Raw genomic sequence first — 24,611 nt, forward strand, 5'->3', positions numbered from 1 at the left:
ATCTGGGACAGAGAAGAGCAATGTTCCCTCTAAGCTGCTGAGTCTTGTGAGCAAAAAATTCTACTTTGTGAGCTCCTGGCGTGAAAGTTGTGAGCTACTGCAACTATTAGTGTGCTCTGGGGTCATCCTTCCTGAGCTAAGACGAAAATGTGTGAGCTGGAGGCTAAAAAATCTATGAGCTAGCTCACGCTAACTCAGCTTAGAGGGACCACTGGAGAAGAGTAGCCACTGATCAAAGACTTTTCCTCCTCCATCATGAATCTATCCAGTCTTTTTTTAAAACTGGCTGTGCGTATATCACCACATGCTCTGGCAGCGAATTCCCATGTTCCACATTTTAATCACAATTTTGATCCCATTTTATACATTATATTTTGCGGGACAAAGATCATGTGTGTCCCTCCCCTCTTCACACATTTTTACACTATTCAGTTGTTTGTTCTAGGTGCATATGATATGAATGTGTGGGGAGTTAGGAGTTCAGGATCATGCCCTTGTCCCCACTCATAACCTCCAGACATTTGGGAATTCTGTGTGCACAGAATAACACATGTACAGAATACACAAACTAATAATTCCAGAGATGTAATGGGAGTCTTGTGGCATGCTAAATATAAGGATGTTTTTTTAAAGCATTGTCAGGTGCATGCCAATGAACAGTAGTTTTTAAAATGTATTTACTTCACATGACCTACTTTTTTTATTGAGGCTCAAAAGCATTGCAATGCTCTGCTTGCAAGAGGACACCTCAATACCCCAGTGCTTTGCATTATGCATCAGGGGTTTTTTTGTAGTAAAAGTCCAGCAGGAACACATATGCATATTAGGCCACACCGCTGATGCCACCAGTTTGGTGTAGTGGTTAAGTGCACAGACTCGTATATAGGAGAACCAGGTTTGATTCCCCACTGCTCTACTTGCAGCTGCTGGAATGGCCTTGGGTTAGCCATAGCTCTTGCAGAGTTGTCCTTGAAAGGGTGGCTGCTGTAAGAGCTCTCTCAGCCCCACCCACCACACAGGGTGTCTGTTGTTGGAGACGAAGGTAAAGGAGATTGTAAGCCCCTCAGAGACTGAGATTCAGAGTGAAGGGCAGGGTATAAGTCCCATATTGTCGTCGTCATCATCATCGTTTCTCACAGGGCTTTTTTTGTAGAAAAACCCCAGCAGGAATTTATTTGCATATTAGGCCACATCCTTTGCATCCAAGCCAGAGAGAACTGTGTTCCTGCTTTTAAAAAGCCCTGCTATCCCCCTTCCTTCTGTTCTTCCACATTTATTATTATTTGTATCAGTACTTGTATTTTTATAATTAAATGAACATTAAAATCAATTAAATTTCACAACAGAACTTAAAATGCAGAAAAATGATATGTAGAAATTGGTGCATATAACATGCTCTTTGTTCTTACATGCTAAACTGGATTTGTATCATCTTTGGGTGACCCTAGGTTGTTGTAAAGAATAAGTATGGCTTATTTCTTTTTTAAAAAAAGTTCTGGGCACATGACCTATTCCGTTTGCAAGTAACTCCTTGAATTAACCTTTCTAAATAATGCAGCAGACCATAATTTTTGCTCATTTATAGATTTTTTAAATTTTTAAATCATTAATTTTTTTAAATCATTACATTACAGTATTATAAAACTGATTTATGACTAGCATAGATGACTCTGGTCTTTCTTTTTTATTTATTCATAATGATGATGACCATGATATGGATTAAGAAACAATGCAGTAAAAGCCTAATATTATACATTTCAGATTGCTAATTATTTGTGCCATTAGCAATTTGAGAACAAACTCACCTTTACATTCATTTAGAAGATATATAGGTTTAAACCACGTTATCCATTTCACCAATTCGGAAAAAAGGATGCGATTGATTTGAGTACAAACTTTAAGCTCCGTTTTCCCTCAAGAATATAAATTTTGTCATCAATATTATTTGAGGCTTCCTATTCTGTTTCAGTGTCTGTTTCTGTTTCAATGTCTGTTTCGGTTTCCATGTCAACGTCTTCAGGGGTCAGATACTCTGTCAGAAAATCATCTGTTAGTTCAATTTCATCATTGGCATCTGCAACCTAGAATAAAAGTTATCAATGTTTTCTAGGGCTACTATAAATTGCTACTCTGTACAGAAGGATAGTATGTTCTTTGTATAAATCTCACTTTGTTCCCCAGCCCTCATTTTGGGCAGGGGCTCACAGGAGCAGAGCTGTACCACCTCTTTATTGTGCTCTTTCTTTCTCTCCTGCACCCAATACTTGCTTCTGGGCTCCATTGTTGAAACTCCCTGTGAGAATTTTGCTGAACTTTAAGATCTGACAAATTTTTTAATATTTCACCCCCACAAAAAATGGGGGCAATAACCAAAACATATAAAGCAGACAGATGGAAATCTTCATTATGCCACTGTGGCCACATAGTAGAAAGTAATTTAAAATGTGTGCTGGGAGTAAGTTTTTATTATGACAACTATAATTCAAGAAGCATTTTAAGGTAGATGCTGAGCTGATATAATTTAGTACACCTTCCTGTGACATCAGGGAAGTGTGGCATATGCAAATGAGTTGTGCTAATGAGCTCCGGCACCTCTTTTTCTATGAAATGACCCCTGTTGTTCCCTATGATATGCCAAATCTCTTTGAAGAATATAGATCAGATCCAGGCAACGTATATTAGTGGAAATCCATTAAAATCTCTGAAATTATGCAACTGTGTTAACGTCTTCAGTTGTCAGATGCTCTGGGCTCCTCACCCTTTCAACCTCCTGTCACTTTCTCTGAGTCAGTGAGTAACCAAGAAGGTTTCATTCAGGAAACCCTTTCCTCTCCCAAAACTCCTCCCTGAGTCCCCTTTCCTTTGGTATCTGCCATCACTCACTATGGGCCTCCACAGTACCTTGATTCACATTTTCCAAGGGAAAAGGCATGCTTACATGAAGATTTTGACTTGCTCTAACTAAAGCTATGGAGACCACCAGGGCTTTTTTTGGTAGAAAAAGCCCAGCAGGAACTTATTTGCATCTTAAGCCACACCCCATGATGTCACCACTTTCATATAGGGCTTTTTTGTAGAAAACGCCCAGAAGGAATTCATTTGCATATTAGGCCACATCCCCTGATGCCAAGCCAGCCAGAACTGCGTTCCTGTGAGTTCCTGCTCAAAAAAAGCCCTGGAGCACACAATATAAAATCCGTGCTTGGCAAATAATGATCTAAGCTGTGTACCAGAGTCAAGCATTCTCATGCTTAACAGGTTTCCATATGAAACCTTTTATTATATTAGAAGTTAACAGCTATTCAGTTTCTCTGCTACCTGGTCTATACACGCCGCACAATGAGGTGGAAGATTTCTGAGGGGATGAAACAGTATCACACCAAACAACAAAACAGGTGGAAAAAAAGATTTGTCCAAGTAAAAAACTAGGACAATAAGGAACAAACTGGACCAGATACATTCTCCTACTTCATTAGGTTTTCATTGGAAGGATGTCTTTAATGGAGAGCATTCAAAATGGCTTCCCCTATCTGTAGTCTGAATTAATACAATCTACCTTACTGTCTCAGGATCCTATTGCCTTATTCGGTTACATCAATAGACTGGACCTCTGACTAATCATTAGCGATAAATTCTAATCCCCACACAGAGTGGACATGTTTTAGTAAATATGGTGTTATTTTTAGGGTTGCCAAGCTCCAGGTGGAACCAGGAAATCTCCCAGAATTACAACTGGTATCCAAACAGATATCTTGGAGGGAATGGCTACTTTGGAGGGTGGACTCTATGGCACTATACCCCTAAGGTCTCTTTCCTGTCCCAAACTCCATTGTCTCCAGGTTCTACCCCCCAATCTCCAGGAATTTCCCCTGGAATTGGCAACCCAAGCTGATTTTAAAAAATTAACAAAAAGATCATGTGACTTTGCTGAGTAATAGCCATCTTGCCAGTTGGATCCCAAAGGCTAGAGAAACTACAAGTTTGAGGTGAACAAATACTGCTGTTTTGATACCTCTCAGCTCATTGGATGAGCCATTATGATGACATAGCGTAGAGACAAAGTATGATCACCTTTCTACATCTGTTGGCTGAGCTATCACATCCATGTTCATAATTATCCTATCTACTGAAGAATTAGCCACAGGAGGTGGTGGCGGCCACAAGTATAGCCACCTTCAAGAAGGGTTTAGATAAAAATATGGAGCACAGGTCCATCAGTGGCTATTAGCCACAGTGTATGTGTGTATATAAAATTTTTTGCCACTGTGTGACACAGAGTGTTGGACTTGATGGGCCGTTGGCCTGATCCAACATGGCTTCTCTTATGTTCTTAGCTTGTTGGCACAAAGGCAGAAAAAGCCAGGCATTGTTGGTGAGATTGTGTCCCACCAGTTGAAGATGTGGTCACTACCCTCACAGAGAAATCACAGATTTGCTCTGAGCTTCTTGAGAAGAATGGCAGGACATAACTGTCACAGATAATGTTATCATTTAGAATTTTTCAAATTTTTATTATTCAATGTGGTAGCTATCACTCAGTTCTAATATATTATCTCCTGTCATGCACTCTGAGCATAGTTGTGTATTTTTAAATGTGGTAGTCTTTAAAAAACATATTTTCCCCTTTAGGTCTGGTAACAATGGTGCTAGCAGAGTGTTGAAATTTATTATGAACTTTCCTACAACAGAAGTGAAAAGGATAAATGACACAATGAAAACATGCAGACAATTCAATACATAGTTTGAGTTCTCGGATTTTTACCTCTTCTTCTGTGACATGTTCCTCAACTACCCCGGGGTAAAGTGAGTCCTGAAACAAAAATACATTTCCTCAAGCAAAAATGGTTGAACACAGGAGAGGGGACCATTTACCCCATTGTCAGGCTTTATATGTTCTAGGAAGATGTGACTGATGATGACACATGCAGCTCCAGGTGGTTCTTGGAGATCTCCCAAAATTACAACTAATCTCCAAACTAGAGAGAGTACCTCCCCTGAAGAAAATGGCTGCTTTGGATGGTGGCCACCAGGGCTTTTTTTTGAGCAGGAACGCACAGGAATGCAGTTCCGGCTGGCTTGGTATCAGCGGGCATGGCCTAATATGAAGATGAGTTCTTGCTGGATTTTTTCTACCAAAAAGTCCTGTGCAAAACAATGGTGATGTCAGGGGGTGTGGCCTAATATGCAAATAAGTTCCTGCTGGGCTTTTTCCTACAAAAAAAGCCCTGGTGGACACTATGGCATTATACCATGCTGCAGTTCCTCCCCTCCAAACCTCACCCTCCTGAGGCTCTACCTGGAAATCTCCAGGAATTTCGCAAGCCTGAGTTGACATCCCTATGAGTATGTGACAACAGGGGCAACAACCATCTCCACCATGGCTGTTTCTATTCAGGAAAATAGTCCAGGAGAGAAGACTGACATCCCTCTTCCCCTCTCACAGCAGACCTCCCAAGCTGCAGCAAGCAATGGAGAGCTTTGGAAAGAGTATCTGAAAACTGGGTCACGTCGCATGGCTCATTTAGTCAGGCAATGGCAAACCACCCCGCTAAAAAGTCTGCTGTGAAATTGTCATGATGCAATGTCACCCCAGAGTTGGAAATGACTGGAGCTTGCACTGGGGATTACCTTTACCTTTAAGCCCACTGAAATCAGGAGAAAATGGCCTGCATAAGTTTGGGATGCAAAGTCCTTGCGTTGTCCAACCACCACCACAAAGACTTTGCAATGTGAATTGGCCCTGAAAGTATTATACAAATATTAAATACTTTCAGCTGCTCAAGGGAACTTGCTTTAGTATCTGTGTGTTCCTCCCCAGCTATTTTTAATTTTCTTTTCTTACATGTTGGAAGACCAATAATGGATCTCCTGCCTCCTTGTCTAGTTTGGCTTGTAGAATCCATTGCTTTTATTTATTTATTTTTGACAAAAGGAAATAAATAGTTTTGCATCTCTGTGTAAGGCTGGTGAGTGGCTGACAGAATCCTCTCAAATCTTCCTAAAGAAAGACTTTCTTCTGCTTTATGTACCTCATCATCTTCATCAAAATGCAGGAAGCTCTGCAAATGAAAGATTAGTGTCAAATCAATACTTATAATAATGCCAATCAAAGCACACTGAAAACATGAAGTGATCATAGATTGAAATACACCATCTTTTTCACCTGTGCCCCACAAATACCTACAAAGGTGGCATGCTGGCAAACAAAAGGAAGGGAAATAAGGGGTATAATTGGCCAGATGCACAGAGAGCAAACTGAGCCTCAGAAGTGCTTTCATACTTCCTGACTAATGCACTTTAGCTTTCATTGCACTTTAGCTATTGTTTGCAAGTGGTTTTTGCTATTTTATGCAAGAGAATTCAGCTGCAAAGTGCACTGGAAATGGATTAAAAGTGCACTATTCAGAGTATGTGAAAGTGACCTGGTGTTTTGAATGGAGATTTGGCTCTGGGTACTGAACAAAATAGTCTGGCATGCCTCTATTCAGCACATGTGCCCAAGGCTGCTTATCTTTGTGACTGACATAGTTGGAGGATGTAGATCAAGTGGACTGAATGCTGTAATTTTTACCTCTTCCTCATAGTAGTCATCACTCACATCTGAAGAAGCATAGGTCTAGGAAACAAAGACTCTCATTAGCATGTTAACATTTATTTTCTGCATCAGGCTGCAAAGCAACTGAGTAATGTCATCACAGCAATCATCACTATTAATAAAGCAGTATGTGATTTTTGCCGGCACTAAAGCACAGTGACAGATTATATAGAATGTCCTGTTTCCGCTGTTGAAAACTACGCAAAGGATGGTTCTAACAAAATTGCATTTGTGATGAGTGTTCCTAATTTTCTACAGTAATTTCAAACTACTAGTCCACTCTGTAAACTAGTGTTGATATGATGCTAGATAAGCATAAAATGACCTAATCATGGATAAGGTCAGTATCTCCATCTATAGTTCCTGCCACTCAGATTGGGAACTCATGAAAAATTGTCAAGGTGGAGAAAAGGCTGGGAAATCCCCATAACCCAGAACTACCTCTCCAGGATCCTATAAGCCCTCAGGGACTTCAGCAGGCCAATTTTCCTCATTTAAATGGCTCTCAACTGTTCTGCAAGCAGTGTTCATGCTCAGTCCTTGTCAGACTGTTTGCATGGTGAGGTTTCTTCTTCTTTTTTCAATTTACAAACAAATATTTTCTGTTACAGGGACTATTAACCAACCGTTACAAAGTCTAGGTATTTCTGAATTACGCAATTCTCAAAATACTTAAACTGTATGAAAAGAATCAATACCAGGATGCAAGATTAAACTTTCCAGTTCCCAACACTACACATTATAAAACAGATATATTGAATGCTATCATTTACCCAAACCTTTAGGGTTATGTTAATAAGCTCAAAGTTGGTATTTTATACTAGTTTGCATGACAGGGCGGCCAAACTGTGGCTCGGGAGCCACATGTGGCTCTTTCACACATATTGTGTGGCTCTCAAAGCTCCCAACCCCTGTTGGCCAGCTTGGAGAAAGCATTTGTCTCTTTAAATCACTTTTCCAAGCCAACCCAGCCAGCGGATTGAAGAATGCATTTAAAATTAAAGTTGTGTTCTTTCCACCTCTACCTCCTTCATCTATTTCCTTCCTTCCTTCCTTCCTTCCTTCCTTCCTTCCTTCCTTCCTTCCTTCCTTCCTTCCTTCCTGTCTTGCAGCTCTCAAACATCTGACATTCATGTTTTGTGGCTCTCAAATAGCTGATGTTTATTCTATGTGGCTCTTATGTTAAGCAAGTTTAGGTGGAGCTTACAAGACCAAGCTTCCCAAGGGAACTAACACAGGTAAAACTAAATCCTGTTTGCTTCATCAGGGTTTCCCTGACCTGGATAGCTCAAACTAGCCCAGTCTTGCCAGAACTTGGAAGCTAAGCATGGTCGGCCCTGGGTAGTATTTGGATGAGAGATCGCCAAGGAATATCAAGGTTGTGACAGGCAATGGAGGCAGGCAATGGCAAAGTACCTCTGAACGTCTTTTGCCTTGAAAATCCTCTGGGGTTCCATGAATAGGCTGTGACTTCACAGCAAAAGAAATGATAACAACAATATTAGGGGTTATGATTACTGATGTCCAAGTAACAAGTCCTTATTGCATCACTGTTCTACCCACAGTTAATATAACTTGCATACCTCTGTTTCTCAGAACTTCAAGATTCAGTTGTATGAGTGAACTAATTCCACTGAAAATTGTACCACTGATGCCAATATGATACCTAGAATAAGTTTTCAATGCAATATAGATCTGGGAAACAAAGGTGTAAAATTCTGAAATTTCAGTGTAAAATCTGTAATTATTTACTGTTAGTGCAAATGTGCTATCATTTTCACCTTTTGTTCATAGGTGTCATCATCACTTAATTCTGGAAAAAGGGAGTCCTGAAAACAAGAATCAAATACCAGTGTTTGAAAAGACATATTTCATCGTCTCTATACAATGCTTTTATTTAAAATAGTTAACCTTGCCTTATTTATTTATTTATTTAGTTTCCACCCCATCCTATCCCACAAGTGGGCTAAGGGCAGTTTACAATATAGACACCCATCAGCAATAAAACAATAAAAACAGCTGGCACAACAGATAGAACAGAAAATCCATGCCTCATGTCAGGTAGCAGGGCTTTTTTGGTAGAAAAGACCCAACAGGAACTCATTTGCATATTAGGCCACACACCCTTGATGTCACCACTGTTTCACACAACAGTGTGGACCATAGTAGTCATAGTTTGCACTGAAAGCTGCCATTTACTCAGCTATATGCCCTGACCTGGATATACCAGGTTAGCCTGATCCCATCAGCTCCCAGAAACTAAGCAGGGCTTTTTTTGAGCAGGAACACACAGGAATGTCGTGTCAGCTGGCTTGGTGTCAGGGGGTATGGCCTAATATGCAAATGAGTTCCTGCTGGGCTTTTTCTACAAAAAAGCCCAATGTGAAACAATGGTGGCATCAGGGGGGGTGGCCTCATATGCAACTGAGTTCCTGCTGGGCTTTTTTCACCCAAAAAGCTCTGCTGGATAGTATTTGGATGGAAGACTACCAGGCCTTTTTGGGTAGAAAAAGCCCAGTAGGAACTCAGTTGCATATTAAGCCACACCCCCTGACACCAAGCCATCATTTCTTGCTCAAAAAAAGCCCTGGTCAGGCAGAAAATAGGTCCCCAAATATTATCAAGGACAGCGGGGGCACTTGGAGAAAATACAATAAAATCAAAACATCAACACAGAACCCTATCAAAACACAGTCAGCGAGCAAATTTTGGCAGAATTATCCAGACAGCTGCATGAGATACACAGCAGTTATTGCCTGGGTGATTCGTCATGGTTTTACTTGATGTATAAACCCATTTAGGTAAGCATCAAAGAGATGAGAGAGGGACACAATTCCATAAATGAGGCACTGACACCAAGAAGACTCCAGAAGAGAAGAAGCTTTATATACCAGCGGTTCCGTAGGTTCTAGCAATTCATAATCAGGAAGACTCTGAGAGTTCTTAAAAAAGAGAGGGGAAAACATTATTAGTATTCCAAATGAAACTTACGGCATGAATTTTATTTTATCAACAAAAGTGTAAAAGGCGGGGGGGGGGGGGACGCATGATGAAATTTCATCAGGCGGAATTTCTTCTTTTGTATTATTTTATTATTAAATTTCTAGCCCACCCGCCCTGCTGTGGTTTTCCTATACCCTTCTTTGATGGTAATTTGCAGAAGATTGATATCTTCTGATACCCTGCAACTGAACAGACTACATTATCAGTTTTAAATATCGCAGTGAAGTCACATACTGGATGGATCGCTGGCCTCTGTTGAAGATGTTCATGAGCAGCATCAGCCTTTTGGTCCTTTAACAAGGGGCAGAAAACGGTCTAGATCAGCATTAGAATCATAGAATTGGAAGGGACCTCTAGGGTCATCTAGTCCAACCCCCTGCACAACGCAAGAAACTCACAAATACTTCCCCATAAATTTACAGGATCTTCATCGCTGTCAGATGGCCATCTAGCCTCTGTTTAAAAACCTCCAAGGAAGGAGAGCCCACCACCTCCCGAGGAAGCCTGTTCCACTGAGGAACTGGTCTGTCAGGAAGTTCTTCCTAATGTTGAGCCGGAAACTCTTTTGATTTAATTTCAACCCACTGGTTCCGGTCCTACCTTCTGGGGCCACAGAAAACAGTTCCACACCCTCCTCTATATGACAGCCCTTCAAGCACTTGAAGATGGTGATCATATCACCTCTCAGCCGCCTCCTCTCCAGGCTAAACATGCCCAGCTCTTTCAACCTTTCTTCATAGGACTTGGTCTCCAGACCCCTCACCATCTTTTTTTGCCCTCCTCTGAACCCGTTCCAGCTTGTCTATATCCTTAAAATGTGGTGCAAAGTGCACAACTTTTGGGGCTGTATCAAGCAGAAGTATAGTTCCTCAGATCACTGGAAGTATAGTGTCAACAGAAGTCACTATACTTCTGTTGACACTATACTTCTGTGATCTGGACACTATACTTCTGTTGATACAGCCCAAAAGTGCAACTTTCCACATTCTACCACTTACACAATGCTGTTTCTTTTGAAACTATGGTTTGGGGGTGGTGGGGGGTGGGCTCCCTCTGGGAATCCTACCCCCCCAGGGAAAGTGCATGCGCAATACATAGCCTCTCCTCTCCCGGTGTAGTGAACGCCGCGTGGTCACTGTCTGGCTATGCCTGGCAGATGGTCACTGCAATGGCCTCTCCTGCATTACTGCATCCGTAGCAACACCTTCTCGCTGGTCCCCCCCGTTTTTCACAGAGTTTGCTACGTCATGGTGCGACCGAAGTGTCCGGCGGTATAACCGGATGGGCAGGCTGGGCCCACCAACCTCGTCAGCCTAAGAGAAGGAAAACTCTAACATCAAACCCGGGCAGATAGAGCTCGTTAATGTAACACCTACCACCTGGAGGACTCACTGCCGGCGTCCCGGCTTACTGGGCCATGGCAGATGACCCCCAGGTGAAAGGGTGGAGCCAGTACCGCGCACACTGCGCTTCACCTAAAAAATTCCTCTGCGCAGGCCTGAAGGGCATATCCACACACACAACCCACAACGCATCAAGTCCTGCAGCGATAGGCAAGGGGCGAAACGGCAGGTGGAAGGTGCCACTGGAAGCCGCAGTCCCGATCCTGCATGTAGGCGGTTCAGGATATTGGTCGCCTGATGCTAACCCGGAGACGAAAGCATCTTTCGGCAGCACCCTGAAACGACCAAGCAGCCTTATCTAGGGACAGCACTGCTTGCTCCACACGGAGAGGGGCCTAGAAAAGGTGGCCTAAACAAAGCTCGTCTCCCCCCACCCCAGTTGGCTAGCCGCGGTCAACGGGCATCCTTACTTGCGGTCGAAAAATAACAACAAAGAAAAGGCATGCACCTGCCTCACAAAGTGTGCAAAGACTAAAGCTTGCGTGTTGGAACATCAGAACCATGCTTGACACAGCAGGCAGTGGTCGCCCTGAACGACGCTCTGCTCTAGTTGCCCACGAACTTCTCAAGTTGAATATCGACATAGCAGCTCTCAGTGAGGTCCGTTTCCCTGAGGAAGGTAGTCTTCAAGAACACGGTGCTGGCTATACCCTCTACTGGTCGGGTAAGTCAAAGGCTGAGAGCCGCCTTTCTGGCGTTGGCTTCATGGTCAGGAACTCCATTGCCTCCAAACTCGAAAACCTTCCAACAGGTCACTCAGATCGCATCATGTCCATGCGCCTCCCACTTCAAAACAAGCAGCATGCAACACTCTTCAGTGTGTATGCCCCAACCCTTCAAGCAGATCCTGCAGAAAAGAACAAGTTCTATGCTGATCTACGCAACCTCGTACGGAAGACCCCTACAGAGGACAAGGTGATCATCCTTGGCGACTTCAACTCCAGAGTAGGTAAAGACTCGGAAGCCTGGAAAGGAGTACTTGGCAAACATGGCATTGGCAACTGCAATGACAACGGGCGCCTCCTGCTAGAATTCTGCATGGAGCACCAGCTCACCATCACCAACACTATCTTCCAGCAGAAGAACAGTCTGAAGACAACCTGGATGCACCCACGGTCCAAGCATTGGCACCTTATCGACTACATTCTGGTGCGCCAGAGAGACCTTCGAGATGTCTTACACACCCGAGTAATGCCCAGCGCAGAATGTCATACGGATCATCGTCTTGTACGCTGCAATCTCCGTCTTCACTTTAAACCCACACCCAGGAGAGGAGGTATCCCTCGGAGGAAGTTTCAGGTTGGCAGCCTCCAGTCAGCTGAAGTTAAAGCTGCCTTCCAGGCAAAACTCCAGTCAAGAATTGAGGACCCCAGTTGCCCCACAGACCCTTCTCCAGAAGCACTCTGGGAACACCTAAAAACTACCGTCCTGCAGATCTCTGAAGAAGTCCTCGGGTTCTCCACAAGGAAGAACAAGGACTGGTTTGATGAGAACAATCAAGAGATCCAAGAATTACTGGCAAAAAAGAGATCTGCCTACCAAGCACATCTTGCTCAGCCCTCCTGTCCTGGGAAAAAAGCAACCTTTCGCGCTGCATGTAGCAACCTCCAGCGCAAGCTTCGAGACATTCAGAACGAGTGGTGGACCAAGCTTGCAGAGAGAACCCAGCTGTGTGCAGACACTGGTGATTTAAGAGGGTTCTACGAAGCCCTGAAGGCAGTATATGGTCCATCATATCAGGCTCAGAGTCCCTTGCATAGTGCAGACGGCCAAGTGCTCCTCACAGACAAGGCATCCATATTGAACCGGTGGTCGGAGTATTTTCAGGTTCTCTTCAGTGCCAACCGCGTAGTTCAAGATTCAGCAATCCACCTCACCCCACTTCAACCGGTGAAAACAGAGTTGGATGAGATCCCCACCCTAGAAGAGACTGTTAAAGCCATCAAGCAACTGAAAAGTGGCAAAGCAGCAGGAGTTGATGGAATTCCACCAGAGATCTGGAAGCATGGGGGCACAGTACTACATAGCTCACTTCACAAAGTACTTGTCACCTGCTGGGAACAAGGCAAATTACCACAGGACTTTCGTGATGCAATCATCATCACCCTATACAAGAACAAAGGGGAAAAGTCAGACTGCTCCAACTACCGGGGGATAACCCTGCTCTCCATCGCAGGCAAAATCCTTGCCAGAATACTCCTGAACAGACTGGTGCTCGCCATTGCAGAAGAACTCCTCCCAGAGAGCCAGTGCGGCTTCAGAGCTAACAGGAGCACCACCGACATGGTATTTGTTCTCAGGCAGCTCCAAGAGAAATGCAGGGAACAGAACAAGGCTCTGTATGTGACTTTTGTCGACCTTACCAAAGCTTTCGATACCGTTAGCAGGAAAGGCCTGTGGCAAATCTTGGAACGTTTAGGATGTCCCCCAAGGTTCCTCAGCATGATCATCCAGCTACACGAAGACCAGCGAGGCCAAGTCAGACACTGCAACGACCTCTCGGAGCCCTTCCCAATAGGCACAGGTGTAAAGCAAGGCTGCGTTCTCGCGCCAACTCTCTTTACGATCTTCTTTAGCATGATGCTTCAAAGAGCCGCAGTAGATCTAGATGAGGACGATGGTGTCTACATCCGCTATCGCACCGATGGCAGCCTGTTCAACCTGAGGCGACTAAAGGCACACTCCAAGACAATGGAAAAACTCATCCGAGAGCTACTGTTTGCTGATGATGCTGCACTCGTCTCCCACTCGGTATCAGCTCTGCAGCATATGACGTCCTGCTTTGCAGAGGCTGCCAAGCTATTCGGCCTAGAAGTTAGTCTGAAGAAGACAGAAGTTCTCCACCAGCCTGCACCCCAGGAAGATTATCACCCTCCCTGCATCACTGTGGGTGAATCAGTTCTGAAGACAGTCCAGCAGTTCAGCTACCTGGGGTGCATCATCTCATCAGATGCCAAGATCGACAAGGAGATTGACAACAGGCTGGCAAAGGCAAACCGTGCATTTGGCCGACTGCACAAAAGAGTGTGGAGCAACAAGCATCTGAAAAAAGGCACAAAGATCAATGTTTACAAAGCGGTTGTGATGACAACCCTCATCTACGGCTCTGAATCGTGGGTTTTATACCGTCATCACCTGCGACTCCTTGAGCGCTTTCATCAGCGCTGCCTTCGCACCATCCTCAACATCCACTGGAGTGACTTTGTGACCAACACTGAAGTCCTCAAGCGGGCGGAGGTTACCAGCATCGAGGCACTGCTGTTGAAGACGCAGCTGCGCTGGGCAGGGCATATTTCTAGGATGGAAAACCACCGCCTTCCCAAGATTGCCCTGTATGGCGAACTCTCCACCGGCCATCGAAATAGAGGGGCACCAAAGAAGAGGTACAAGGACTCCTTGAAGAAATTCCTTAGCACCTGTCACATCAACCATCACCAGTGGTCTGACCTAGCCTCAGATCGCAAAGCATGGAGGCACACCATCCACCAGGCTGTCTCTTCCTTTGAGAACGCACGCATAGCTGGTCTTGAGGACAAAAGGAGATTGAGGAAGAATCGCACTGCTACAGGACCAACCCTAAATCAGACTTTTCCCTGCAGCCGCTGTGGCCGGACCTGCCTTTCCCACATTGGTCTTGTCAGCCACCAGCGAGCCTGCAGCAAACGTGGACTATTGCACCCTTCTTAAATCTTCGTTCGCGAAGCCAAGCCGAGAGAGAGATGGTTTGGCTTATAGAATTTCTGTTTTCATGAATGCGTCTTCTTTTTGTCATCTGACTTGCACAATGTTTATAATTTCTGTTTCTGCGTGAGGTAGCAGATGAGGTGTACGTTTCTAATGTCCCCCACAAAGTAACGCATACCAAAGCTAAGTTTGAGACCAGTGGCACCTTTAAGACCAACAAAGTTTTATTCATGGTATAAGCAAGAAGACTTCATCGGATACAATGGAACAGAACCTCCTCAACCATTACTTATAGGAGATGGGTCAGGGATTGTTGTCAATCAGAGGATGCATGGCAGAGCTGTTAATGACTGTTGTAGAAGATGTTTATAAGCACAATGAACCTCAGAATTCTTTAACTAATGGGTAGGGTTGCCAGGTCCAACTCAAGAAATATATGGGGACTTTGGGGGTGGAGCCAGGAGACTTTGGGGTGGAGCCAGGAGCAAGGATGTGATAAGCATGATTTAACTCTGAAGGGTGCCCTAGCAATCATATTTAAAGGGACTGCACACCTTTTAAATGCTTTCCCTTAATTGGAAATAATGATGGATAGGGCCACTTTCCTTTGGGGCTCGCAGAATTGGACCCCCTGGTCCAATCTTTTTGAAACTTTGGGGTTATTTTGAGGAATGTCACCAGATGCTACACTGAAAATTTGGTGCCTCTAACTTAAAAAGCAGCTCACCTAGAGCCCCAGATACCTACAGATCAATTTTCCATTATACCCTATGGGAATCGGTTTCCTTAGGGTATAATGGAGTGCCTAGCAGACATTTCCCTCCCCACCCCTCACTCCCACTTTCTAATAACCCTGAAGTGGGGGGAGGGCCTTCAAACTAGGGGATCCCCTGCCCCCACTTGTGGATTGGCAACCTATGGGGGAGAGGGTTATATTAGCATTCAAAATGAGACTTCTCAGCCTCTCACATCCTTTCCCATGCACAATGCTCTCTCTTATTTAGCATCTCATGAAAATATGATATGACTGATAGAATTTCACTTTGTGACATCTTACTTGCATAAGAATTATATTTTCTGTTTTGTGCAAGGTATCAGGTGAGGTTTAAGTAGCTAGTATCTTCATTAAATAACATACCATAGCTGCTGGTAACCCGAACGGCTTGAGCTTGTAAGTGGCAGCATCCCCAGAAACCTTAAACCACGGAAGAAAGAAAGCCTTATATCAATATTCAAAATGAAATTGGTCAAGTTCCTTCATCCTGTCCCCTACGCAAAGGTCTTTCTCAGGACCAACTTACATGTTACTTTGTTTTTGCAAGTTGGGATAGGGTTCCATGGGCCTGGCTCACTTTCTTCACAGCCAAACAGCAGCTGTGGGAAATGTCCTTTTAAAATTAGCAGGAGCCTGATTCTGCTCAGAACTGCTGTGGGGCCGGGGAGCACTTGCCTTCCCCATCCCCTAGTCAAAATGGTCCCAGTGGATTGTTATTTGCATAACTCTGGAGCTACACAAGCTCAGAATACTGCACAGAAAGCTCCCAAGTTATACATATAACTCCCTGCTGGGGAAATTTTGGTTAGGGAAAATGGCATGGAGAGAAAAGCTTGAACCCCTCCTCCTCCAGTGTAGCAATTCCAAGCAGAATTGGTCTCCAGCTGATTTTAAAAACACCATTTTCCACAGCTGCTATGTGGCTGCGGTGGAAGTTAGTCAGGTTTGGGTAACCCTGTCCTGGTTCACCAAAAAACATAATATGCAATTTGGTCCTTAATAAACATGTTTTTCGGATGGGGACAGGCTTGTGTGGCATCCCTTTTGCTGCTGTGACTGCAGATCCAATGCAGTGGGGCTTCTACATGGCAGGTTTCCCCTAATTTCCTCTCCTTCAATTTCCCAGCAGTGGCCACGGGCACCCCATTACATAGGGGACGATTTCTGCTTCTGTGCAAGAAAACAGATGAGGTTCTAAATACCCCCTATCCCAAGTGAAGTAACATACCGGAGCAGCTAGTGGTTGAGGTGGCAGGTTCACAGAAGCATCGTCCTTGAATGATTTAGGGAAGAAAAGACTTTCTCAGTATGCACAATTAGACTTTTCCAATCTAACACATGCATCAGTACTCTTAAGTTTCTGTGTGAAAACCAATCCCCTTTGAAAGATTCCTTTTTTAAATAACCGGTTAGCCACTTCTTAACCTGGTGTTTTAAAGTCCGTGCAGTATATAGTTAATGCTGGATGTCTCCATGCTCCAAATATATTATATAGTACTACAGCTTCTGGTGATGTGGAATGGTATGGGATAGGCCAATCTCTTCAGATCACAGAAGCTAAGCAATGTTAGTGCTTCAATGGAAAACCACCAAGGAGGACTCTGAAGGAAGACAATGGCAAACACCACTGCCTCACGTGCCTTGAAAGCCCGTTGCTGGGGTTGCAATAAGTTGGTCACAACTTGACAACATATATGTATGTAACACAAGTTTTGCTATACTTCTACAATCAAATCCCACCCACCGTTAAGTACTGGAGTATTTCCTCATTTCCTTGACCAGGTATCACTCCATCATATGGATTATTTGTTCTTTAGAAGGGCATAATATGGGGTTGTAGACAGCCTTTTTCACTCAACAGGACTGCCACTGTCCCAGATGACACTTTCAAGAAATGAAGGTGAAATAAAAGGTTTCTTCATAACCAATTGAAACTTCTGTCAATTGGTTTACCAGTATCTATCTCTGTCTGCACTTTAATTGTTTGCTGAATACAAACATCTGACTGTATTTATTTATCTACATGTATATCCAAGTGTGCTTACATCATCAAACTCAACAATCTCATTTCAGACTTGTGGTGCTGAAACTATACATAACAGACGTGTGCACCATGTACAACCCTCCTGAAACGTGCGGTTATAATTTTGCATAAATAGGGCAACACATGTATTTTTCATGTACTTAAAGCTTCAGTGGATATGGACAGCATGCCAGATTTTTGAAGAAACATAGCTGTGTATGCTGAAGCTATGTGCACTTGGAAAATGTGTGTGTTGCCCCATTCACATAAAATAGCAACTACACTTATCAGAAGGACTGCATATAGTCTGTGCTCCTATTACATGCATTTGGGATAGGCCAGTCTCTTCAGATCACAGAAGTTAGTGCTTGAATGGAAAACCACCAAGGAGGACTCTGCAGAATGTATGGTGGAAAGTTTGCAAAAGGTTTCTTTTCCATCCTGGCCATGCCCAGACCCAGCAAGGTAGCTTGGATGCCCTCAGAACATATCCTGTGCACTAGATATTTATCCTACCCAGGGCTTTTTTTTTGTAGCAGGAACTCCTTTGCATATAAGTCCACACACCCCTGATGTAGCCAATCCTCCAAGAGCATACAGGGCAGTTAATACAGGGCCTACTGTAAGCTCTTGGAAGACTGGCTACATTAGGGGTGTGTGGCCTAATATGCAAAGGAGTTCCTGCTACAAAAAAAAGCTCTGATCCCACCCACTCTCTCCAAGGAGCTCAGGGCAATATCCCATTTTATTATCACAACAAGGTAGGTTAGCTTGAAAGAAGGTAATTGGCCCAGGTAGCTAGCCCATGACACAGATATGAACCCTGGCCATATCAATCCTACTCACCATTACTTTCATGCTAGTTACAAACAGCATTCTGTACATGAGAAGGGCGGGGGGTTATGTGTGAGTGCTTTTTCTGTCCCCTGGATTCTCTAACCATGCTGGAGAAAGGCAACTGCCTAGACTAGCCTTTAGAATTCTTATGGCCTCATTCTGTAAGGGAACAGATTACTCAGAATTGAACTCGAGGACACATATTAAAAAGATAGTCCACCAGTATCAGGCAAACTCCTACTTTAGCTCCACTCCCTCCACCCTCAATAATTTGAGGAGCTGAGAAAAGTGGGGGAACAGGGTAGCATCAACAACAACTTTCTAGAAATTTCCCAAATCTCCATGGTAAATTTCTATGGATTCCTATAGTGACATCACTTCGAAGTGGAGGACTGGAGAATGTGATTTCACTTCTAGGTGATACTCTAGGAATCCATATGATCTCCGTGGTCTTTACCATGGACAGTGGGGAAATTCCTAGCATCATGAAGGATGTGACTTCACATGCTCTGAAAGTCTACCCTTCCTAGGCACTGCCTCCAAAATCTCCCGACATTTGCCAGTGCTGGGCTGGCAACCTTCCAAGGAAACAAAATGTGAAATTTGCCTGAGGAGTACGGCAGAGGTGAACGGTTCTCCCTTACATGCCAGAGTTGGTTTGCACTTTTAGTTGCAATAGCACATGCTGATGCTTGCTTTGCTACAGCCAAACTGGGTCCTACATAGAGTTGGGTTGTTGTCATATGCTTTGTCACTGATATACACCTGCTGATTGAAACACAACTTGAACCACTACTTGCTTTTCTAGAAAGATCCATAGAAAGGACAGTAGAATACCTGCTCTATCTCCAGCTTTGTAGCATCGTAATGACGTCGGCTTTGTTGAGGATTCCTGAGGTTGAGATGGCTTTGTTGAGGAACCTTGAGAAAGTTGAAAAGTGATTATGAGGATGATCTTTTGCTATCGAGTCACTGAGGAAAATGGGTCATTCTTAGCTTACTTGTTGCACTATAACGTACTTACGGAGAACACCAAGTGAATACTCCAAAGGTACCAGAACACTGTGGTAATCTTCATTGTGGTGCGATTCCCTGGAGAATATTTTGCAAAGGTTAGGATGCAGAAGACACATTCAAAATACTACTAAATGCCAAACATATTGAAAACTTGCTAGAGTTTCCATGTTTCAGTGAAATTTGTATGGCCAGCATGGAGTTACTTTATTGACTTTGTGATTGCTTTACTACAAGGTTCTCCTGGAAACTTTTATCCTGCTCTGGGACCACCATAAGGTCATCTGCCTGCTTAGACTTCCTCTCTAGGATGGATCTTATAAGTCTTTATTGGGATTATGTCCATCGGCTTCACAGAGTTCCCTTAAAGGGCCAAGACCTCCACATGAGGGGATTTAAACCCAAGCAAGCAGAGATTACCAAAGCAAAGGAATTATTTAGAACAGCGCAGTATTAAGGATTCATACCTGAGGAAAAGGAAATTGGGAATCGGTGTGAATAATACTTGTCATGGTTTGAATCTAGGCAGTCACCATACCTTCGTTACCGAACAGACATTTCAAGCTCCCCAGCTAGTCTGTAGCTCTGTGGCCTTCAATACATGGGTCAGATCCCCCAGCTACAGTTCTGGTTACCTTATTTCAAAAATAACAGACTGGAGAGAGAGTCATTATGGGAACAGACTTGTTTTGGGATTGCTACTTAGCCTCTAGCTAAGTACTCTCTTTTCATGGTCCCGTTCCTCAGTTTCTGAGAATGAAAGCAACCCTACAGCATTCTAATATCTAAGAAGGAGGTAGCCCATCTCAGACCCCCTCTTTCCCAGCAGAGGAATATGGATGAGGTATCTAGTTTGGGAAGTTCCTAGAGACTTGAGGGCATTGCCTGAGGTGGGTAGAGTTTGGGGATGGAAGGCAGCTCACCAGTGATGCCATATGGGCCACCCTCAAACTGTCATTTCCTCCGAGGGAAGTGATTTCTGTAGTCTGGAGATCAGTTGTAATTTTGGGAGAACCCCAGGCTTTGGTTGGTAGTCTTAAATGAGGCTGGCAATCTTAAAGGAGTAGCCAGTGATTGTTGCATATATCAGCACATTAGCATGCATTTCGCAGACATATATGTGTTAAAAAGAGAGTTCACCGCTATGAGCGTCTTCTTTAATGCACTTCCACATGCAGTCTTTGAACACTCTAAAGCGCAATACAAATGCTAAATATTGTTATGGTTACCTTGGACTGAACTGTGGGCTCTCAGATGTGTGCTAACGTGTGAGAATGCAGCTCAAATCAGTCTTGTCTCAGTTTCTTGGAAGGTCCTTAGTCTTCCCCTGTCTTCATAAGTGGCTTGATGATGCAGCCTTTTGGAATTTAAACCCTCTCCCCCCCACCCCCAACCAGGTCCCTCAGAACAAAAGACAGCTGCTCTATGGGTAAATGATCAAACATTTCGGTTCAACACTCAACACATATCAAGTAGGATGACTTGATGGGTACAAAGAAGTATGTCCAGTTCTGTGTAGGAAGTTCTAAAGACCATGCTATGGTTTTGTGTTGTTTGTAATGGGAGAGCTGCCTTCTCTTTGCTGATTTATTGATAACAGCTTTTGGATTTTTAAAAAACTGAGCATCCATGTTGTACTGGTTCTGTAGAAGGTAATAATTCACTGGTTCTTGATTTCGGTGCAGATGGCTATAGGTCATTGGGGAAGATTATGAATTGGTTCCTTTAAATATGGATAAGAAAAACCATGTTGGATCAGGCCAATGGCCCATCCAGTCCAACACTCTGTGTCACACAGTAGCCAAAAAAACAAAACAAAACAATCTGCTTCAGGCCAAATATCAAATCAATTCTTCGTCAACAGTTTCTTTTAAAGTCCAAACCACGATGAGCTCAACTGGGCTGAGCTGTCTCATCTCACATGATTACTTTGTCCAAGCTTCACAGTTTCTCTGAGCAATTTTGAATGGGAACACTCACAATTCTGTCACCTTCCAATCCCCCTATGTATGTGATCAACCCCACTTAGAAAAGGAGAAAATCAAAAATAGAACGCAGCAGCTTCAGACAATTCCAAAAGCATGGATTCCTTTTTGGAGTATTTCTATGAAAAAAAACCAAACAACTCATTTCTAAAAGAGGAATGAGGTCTTGGTAGGATTCCTCTAGGAGCTAGTGGCTGCTCTTGTTTTATTCCAAATCCTTTGAAGTACGGTACATTATGTCTCATTACCATCACACCCCAGTACCAAAAATTTACACATAAACTGACACATTTGGCTAGGGTTGCCAAGTCCAATTCAAGAAATATCTGGGGACTTTGGAGGTGGAGCCAGGAGCAAGGGTGTAACAAGCATAATTGAACTGCAAGGGAGTTCTGGCCATCACATTAAAAGGGACAGCACACCTTTTTAAATGCCTTCCTTCCATAGGAAATAATGAAGGATAGACCTCAAAAAACAGCCCCCCCAAAGCCCCCAATACCTCCAGATCAATTCCCCATCATACCCTATGAGAATCGATCTCCACATAGGGAATAATTAAGTGCCCAGCAGACATTTTCCTTCCCCCCCCCCCCCCCCCGGTTTCTGGCAACCCTGAAGCGAGGGATTGGCATCTCTACTCACAAGTTGCTGCCAACTTCTTCAAAGTAACACAGACACACCATCGCAAGAGGAAGCCTCTGGAGGTGGAAAGTCACATAGTGGCTGTGGGGGCGGGGCTCCCCTCCCCCCCCCCGCCAGCCAGCTGACTGGGGGCGGGAAGGAGCCTGGGAAACCGGGAGAACCCCCGCTGGGACCTGGGGATTGGCAAGCCTACATTTGGCTGCCTCTGCACATAATTGAAGAGAAGCATATAAAATGGAAAGCACCAATCCCAACACTCATTATTAATGCTGTGTCCATTATTTTACTCTTATTAAGGCCATAGCTTTATGCAGAGGAATGCCCAAATCTCTGTTGACAGGAAGAAACAAAAGTTCCATTCCAGCCCACATCCCAAATAAATACATTTTAAATGGAAAAGGTGGCGGAACAAAGGGAGCTTGAGATTGATTTGCCCAATTCTGCAGCAAAATATTCCTCTGGCTGTTTTTCCAAGTACAGTCTGTACTCATTAATAACCCAAGAACTGAAGCTGTGTGGGACTAATTTTAGAAAAACCATCTCCACACGTAGAGGCCTAAATATAGATGGGAATGCTTACCTGAACTTTAATTCCCCCCTTGCATCCTAAGAGTTAAACATAAAAATATCCAGCTTCCCCTGTAAGCCAAAATGCCCTCAAAACTGAGGTTGGGGAATTGTCAGGTGGGCACCTGGCTTAATCAGGATCTTTTTATTTATGTATACAGGATTCCACGTCCAGAAATTAATGCTTAAAAATATTAGGGACTCTAATTAAGTAAAAACAATTAAAATTTATTCCAGAAAAATATAGGCTTACATACAAGACAAGTAATTCACGAAGCAAACATACAGTCCTAAGAAAAATAGAGATATAGAGACAACACATGGGTAGACAAACAGGGTGATAATTACCGATCGTAGTCTTCAAGAAAGGCTCCAATGGCGATGAAAGAGGACGGGGGAAATGGACCCAAAACTGGCCAAGTATCGGGGATGGATCTAGACAGCGGAAATGGGGTGCTGCTAGATGCACACATGTGGGAAGCTGTGTTACAGATTATATAGACTACCTTGAGCCCTTAGGGGATAGGAGGTATGGGGTGGATGACAGGTGGTCAGCTTGTACATGACCTCAGAAAAGGGGAGGCTCTGCAGTGACCATAAGGGCTGGACTAGTGCAGTAGCCAATAGTCGGTTAGTTGGCAGCCCCTGATTGGACGCTCATAGCTAGCCAATGAACGGACTTGGCCTTAGTTACCTGATTGGCTGTCCAGGTAACAATGGGCCAAGGGGGAGGCTCCCGGATGACTGTTGGGGAAAAGAATGGGTGAAATTACTGGGTGGAGGTGTGCTTAAGACTATTAAACTTATCTAAAAAGGTGACAATAGATGGCCAAATTGCTACCTAAGGTAACACCCGGTTTACACAAAGGAACTTGGCTCACTGGTCTTCCTCTTCTTCAGTCTTCTCTTGGCACCAGTCTTTGTCTTGAGTTCCGTTAGACAAAGGCTTAGGCAGTCTGGCAGGATCCACGCCTAAGATAAGCTTGATTGCCTTATGTAGAAGTTGAAGCAGCTGTTGGATACGTGAGTCTCCTGCTTTGCTGTAATAGAGTCAGGAAAACAAGATGGATTCTGGTGGTGTTAGCCTTTGGTTCATGGAAACAGGCTGGACATTGTTTGCCTGTACAGTTCATGGCGGCGTGGCTTCTTCCACTGCAGTAGCCAAGACTGGGCATGCAAGGAGCAGCTGGAAGCTCATCTGTAGTTCTGGCTAACACCCATCCAGAGATGTAGAATGCCGCTGCAAAGCTGAGGCTTATAGTATCCACATAAGCCTTAGAAACCGTGGGCAAAGTCCACTTCTTAGAGCAGATGTGTGCGAGTTAAAACTTCAGGCACCCTGGCAACTAGGGTTGCCAAGTCCAATTAAAGAAAAATCTGGGGACTTTGGGGGCGGGGCCAGGAGACATTGGGGGTGGAGCCAGGAGACATTGGGGGTGGAGCCAGGAACAAGGATGTGACAAGCATAATTGAACTCCAAGGAAGTTCTGGCCATCACATTTAAAGGGACAGCACGCCTTTTTAAATGCCTTTCTTCCATAGGAAATAATTAAGTATAGGGGCACCATCTTTTGGGGCTCATAGAATTGAACCCTCTGGTCCAATATTTTTGAAACTTGGGGGGTATTTTGGGGAGAGGCACTAGCTGCTATACTAAAAATCTGGTGCCTCTACCTCAAAAAATAGCCCCCCCAGAGCCCCCAATACCCATGGATCAATTCCTTATTATTCTCTATGGGAATCGTTCTCCATAGGGAATAATAGAGTGCCTAGTAGACATATCCCTCCCCCCCACGCTTTCTAAAGGGGGGGGAGGGCCTCCATACCAGGGAATCCCCCCTACCTGCCCCCTCCTTTTCTCTCTCTCACACACACACACAAATACTTACCGTACTTGGTCTTCTTCCAGCAGAATTTGCTCACTGTGAAAATGAAAGCAAGGCTGCACAGGAAAAGAAAGGGAGGGGCCGTTCCTGTTTCCTGTGCAGCCTTAAAGGGACACATTTTAAAAACGGATCCCAAGCTGTAAAGCAACATGATGCCTACAGGTATGTTCTCTCTCCCCCCGCCCCCAGATTTTTTA

At 44.0% G+C, this 24,611-nt stretch overlaps 1 protein-coding gene across 1 annotated transcript; it reads right to left on the minus strand.

Annotated features, from left to right (window-relative positions):
* Nucleotides 1-1,669: 1,669 nt before the first annotated feature.
* On the minus strand, nt 1,670-24,503 carry LOC132577344 (uncharacterized). The gene is made up of 12 exons (XM_060247077.1): nt 24,418-24,503; nt 19,345-19,412; nt 19,158-19,241; nt 16,689-16,733; nt 15,824-15,880; nt 9,833-9,889; nt 9,487-9,537; nt 8,377-8,424; nt 6,572-6,616; nt 6,030-6,059; nt 4,763-4,810; nt 1,670-2,081 (listed from the first exon to the last, which is right to left on the minus strand). The coding sequence occupies exons 2-12, from the start codon at nt 19,396-19,398 to the stop codon at nt 1,956-1,958; spliced, it is 645 nt and encodes a 214-aa protein (XP_060103060.1). The 5' UTR covers nt 19,399-19,412; nt 24,418-24,503; the 3' UTR covers nt 1,670-1,955.
* Nucleotides 24,504-24,611: the final 108 nt, after the last annotated feature.

This window comes from Heteronotia binoei, chromosome 9, assembly GCF_032191835.1.
Source record: "Heteronotia binoei isolate CCM8104 ecotype False Entrance Well chromosome 9, APGP_CSIRO_Hbin_v1, whole genome shotgun sequence".
In the NCBI taxonomy this organism is placed as follows: Eukaryota; Metazoa; Chordata; class Lepidosauria; order Squamata; family Gekkonidae; genus Heteronotia; species Heteronotia binoei.

Coding starts and splice junctions, on each gene's coding strand:
- LOC132577344 (XM_060247077.1), bottom strand. CDS start 19,398: ATGAAGATTACCACAGTGTTCTGGTACCTTTGGAGTATTCACTTGGTG. Junction 16,734..19,157: donor CAAAGCTGGAGATAGAGCAG/GTATTCTACTGT, acceptor AAATCATTCAAG/GACGATGCTTCTGTGAACCT. Junction 8,425..9,486: donor TAGAACCTACGGAACCGCTG/GTATATAAAGCT, acceptor TCTTGTTTTCAG/GACTCCCTTTTTCCAGAATT.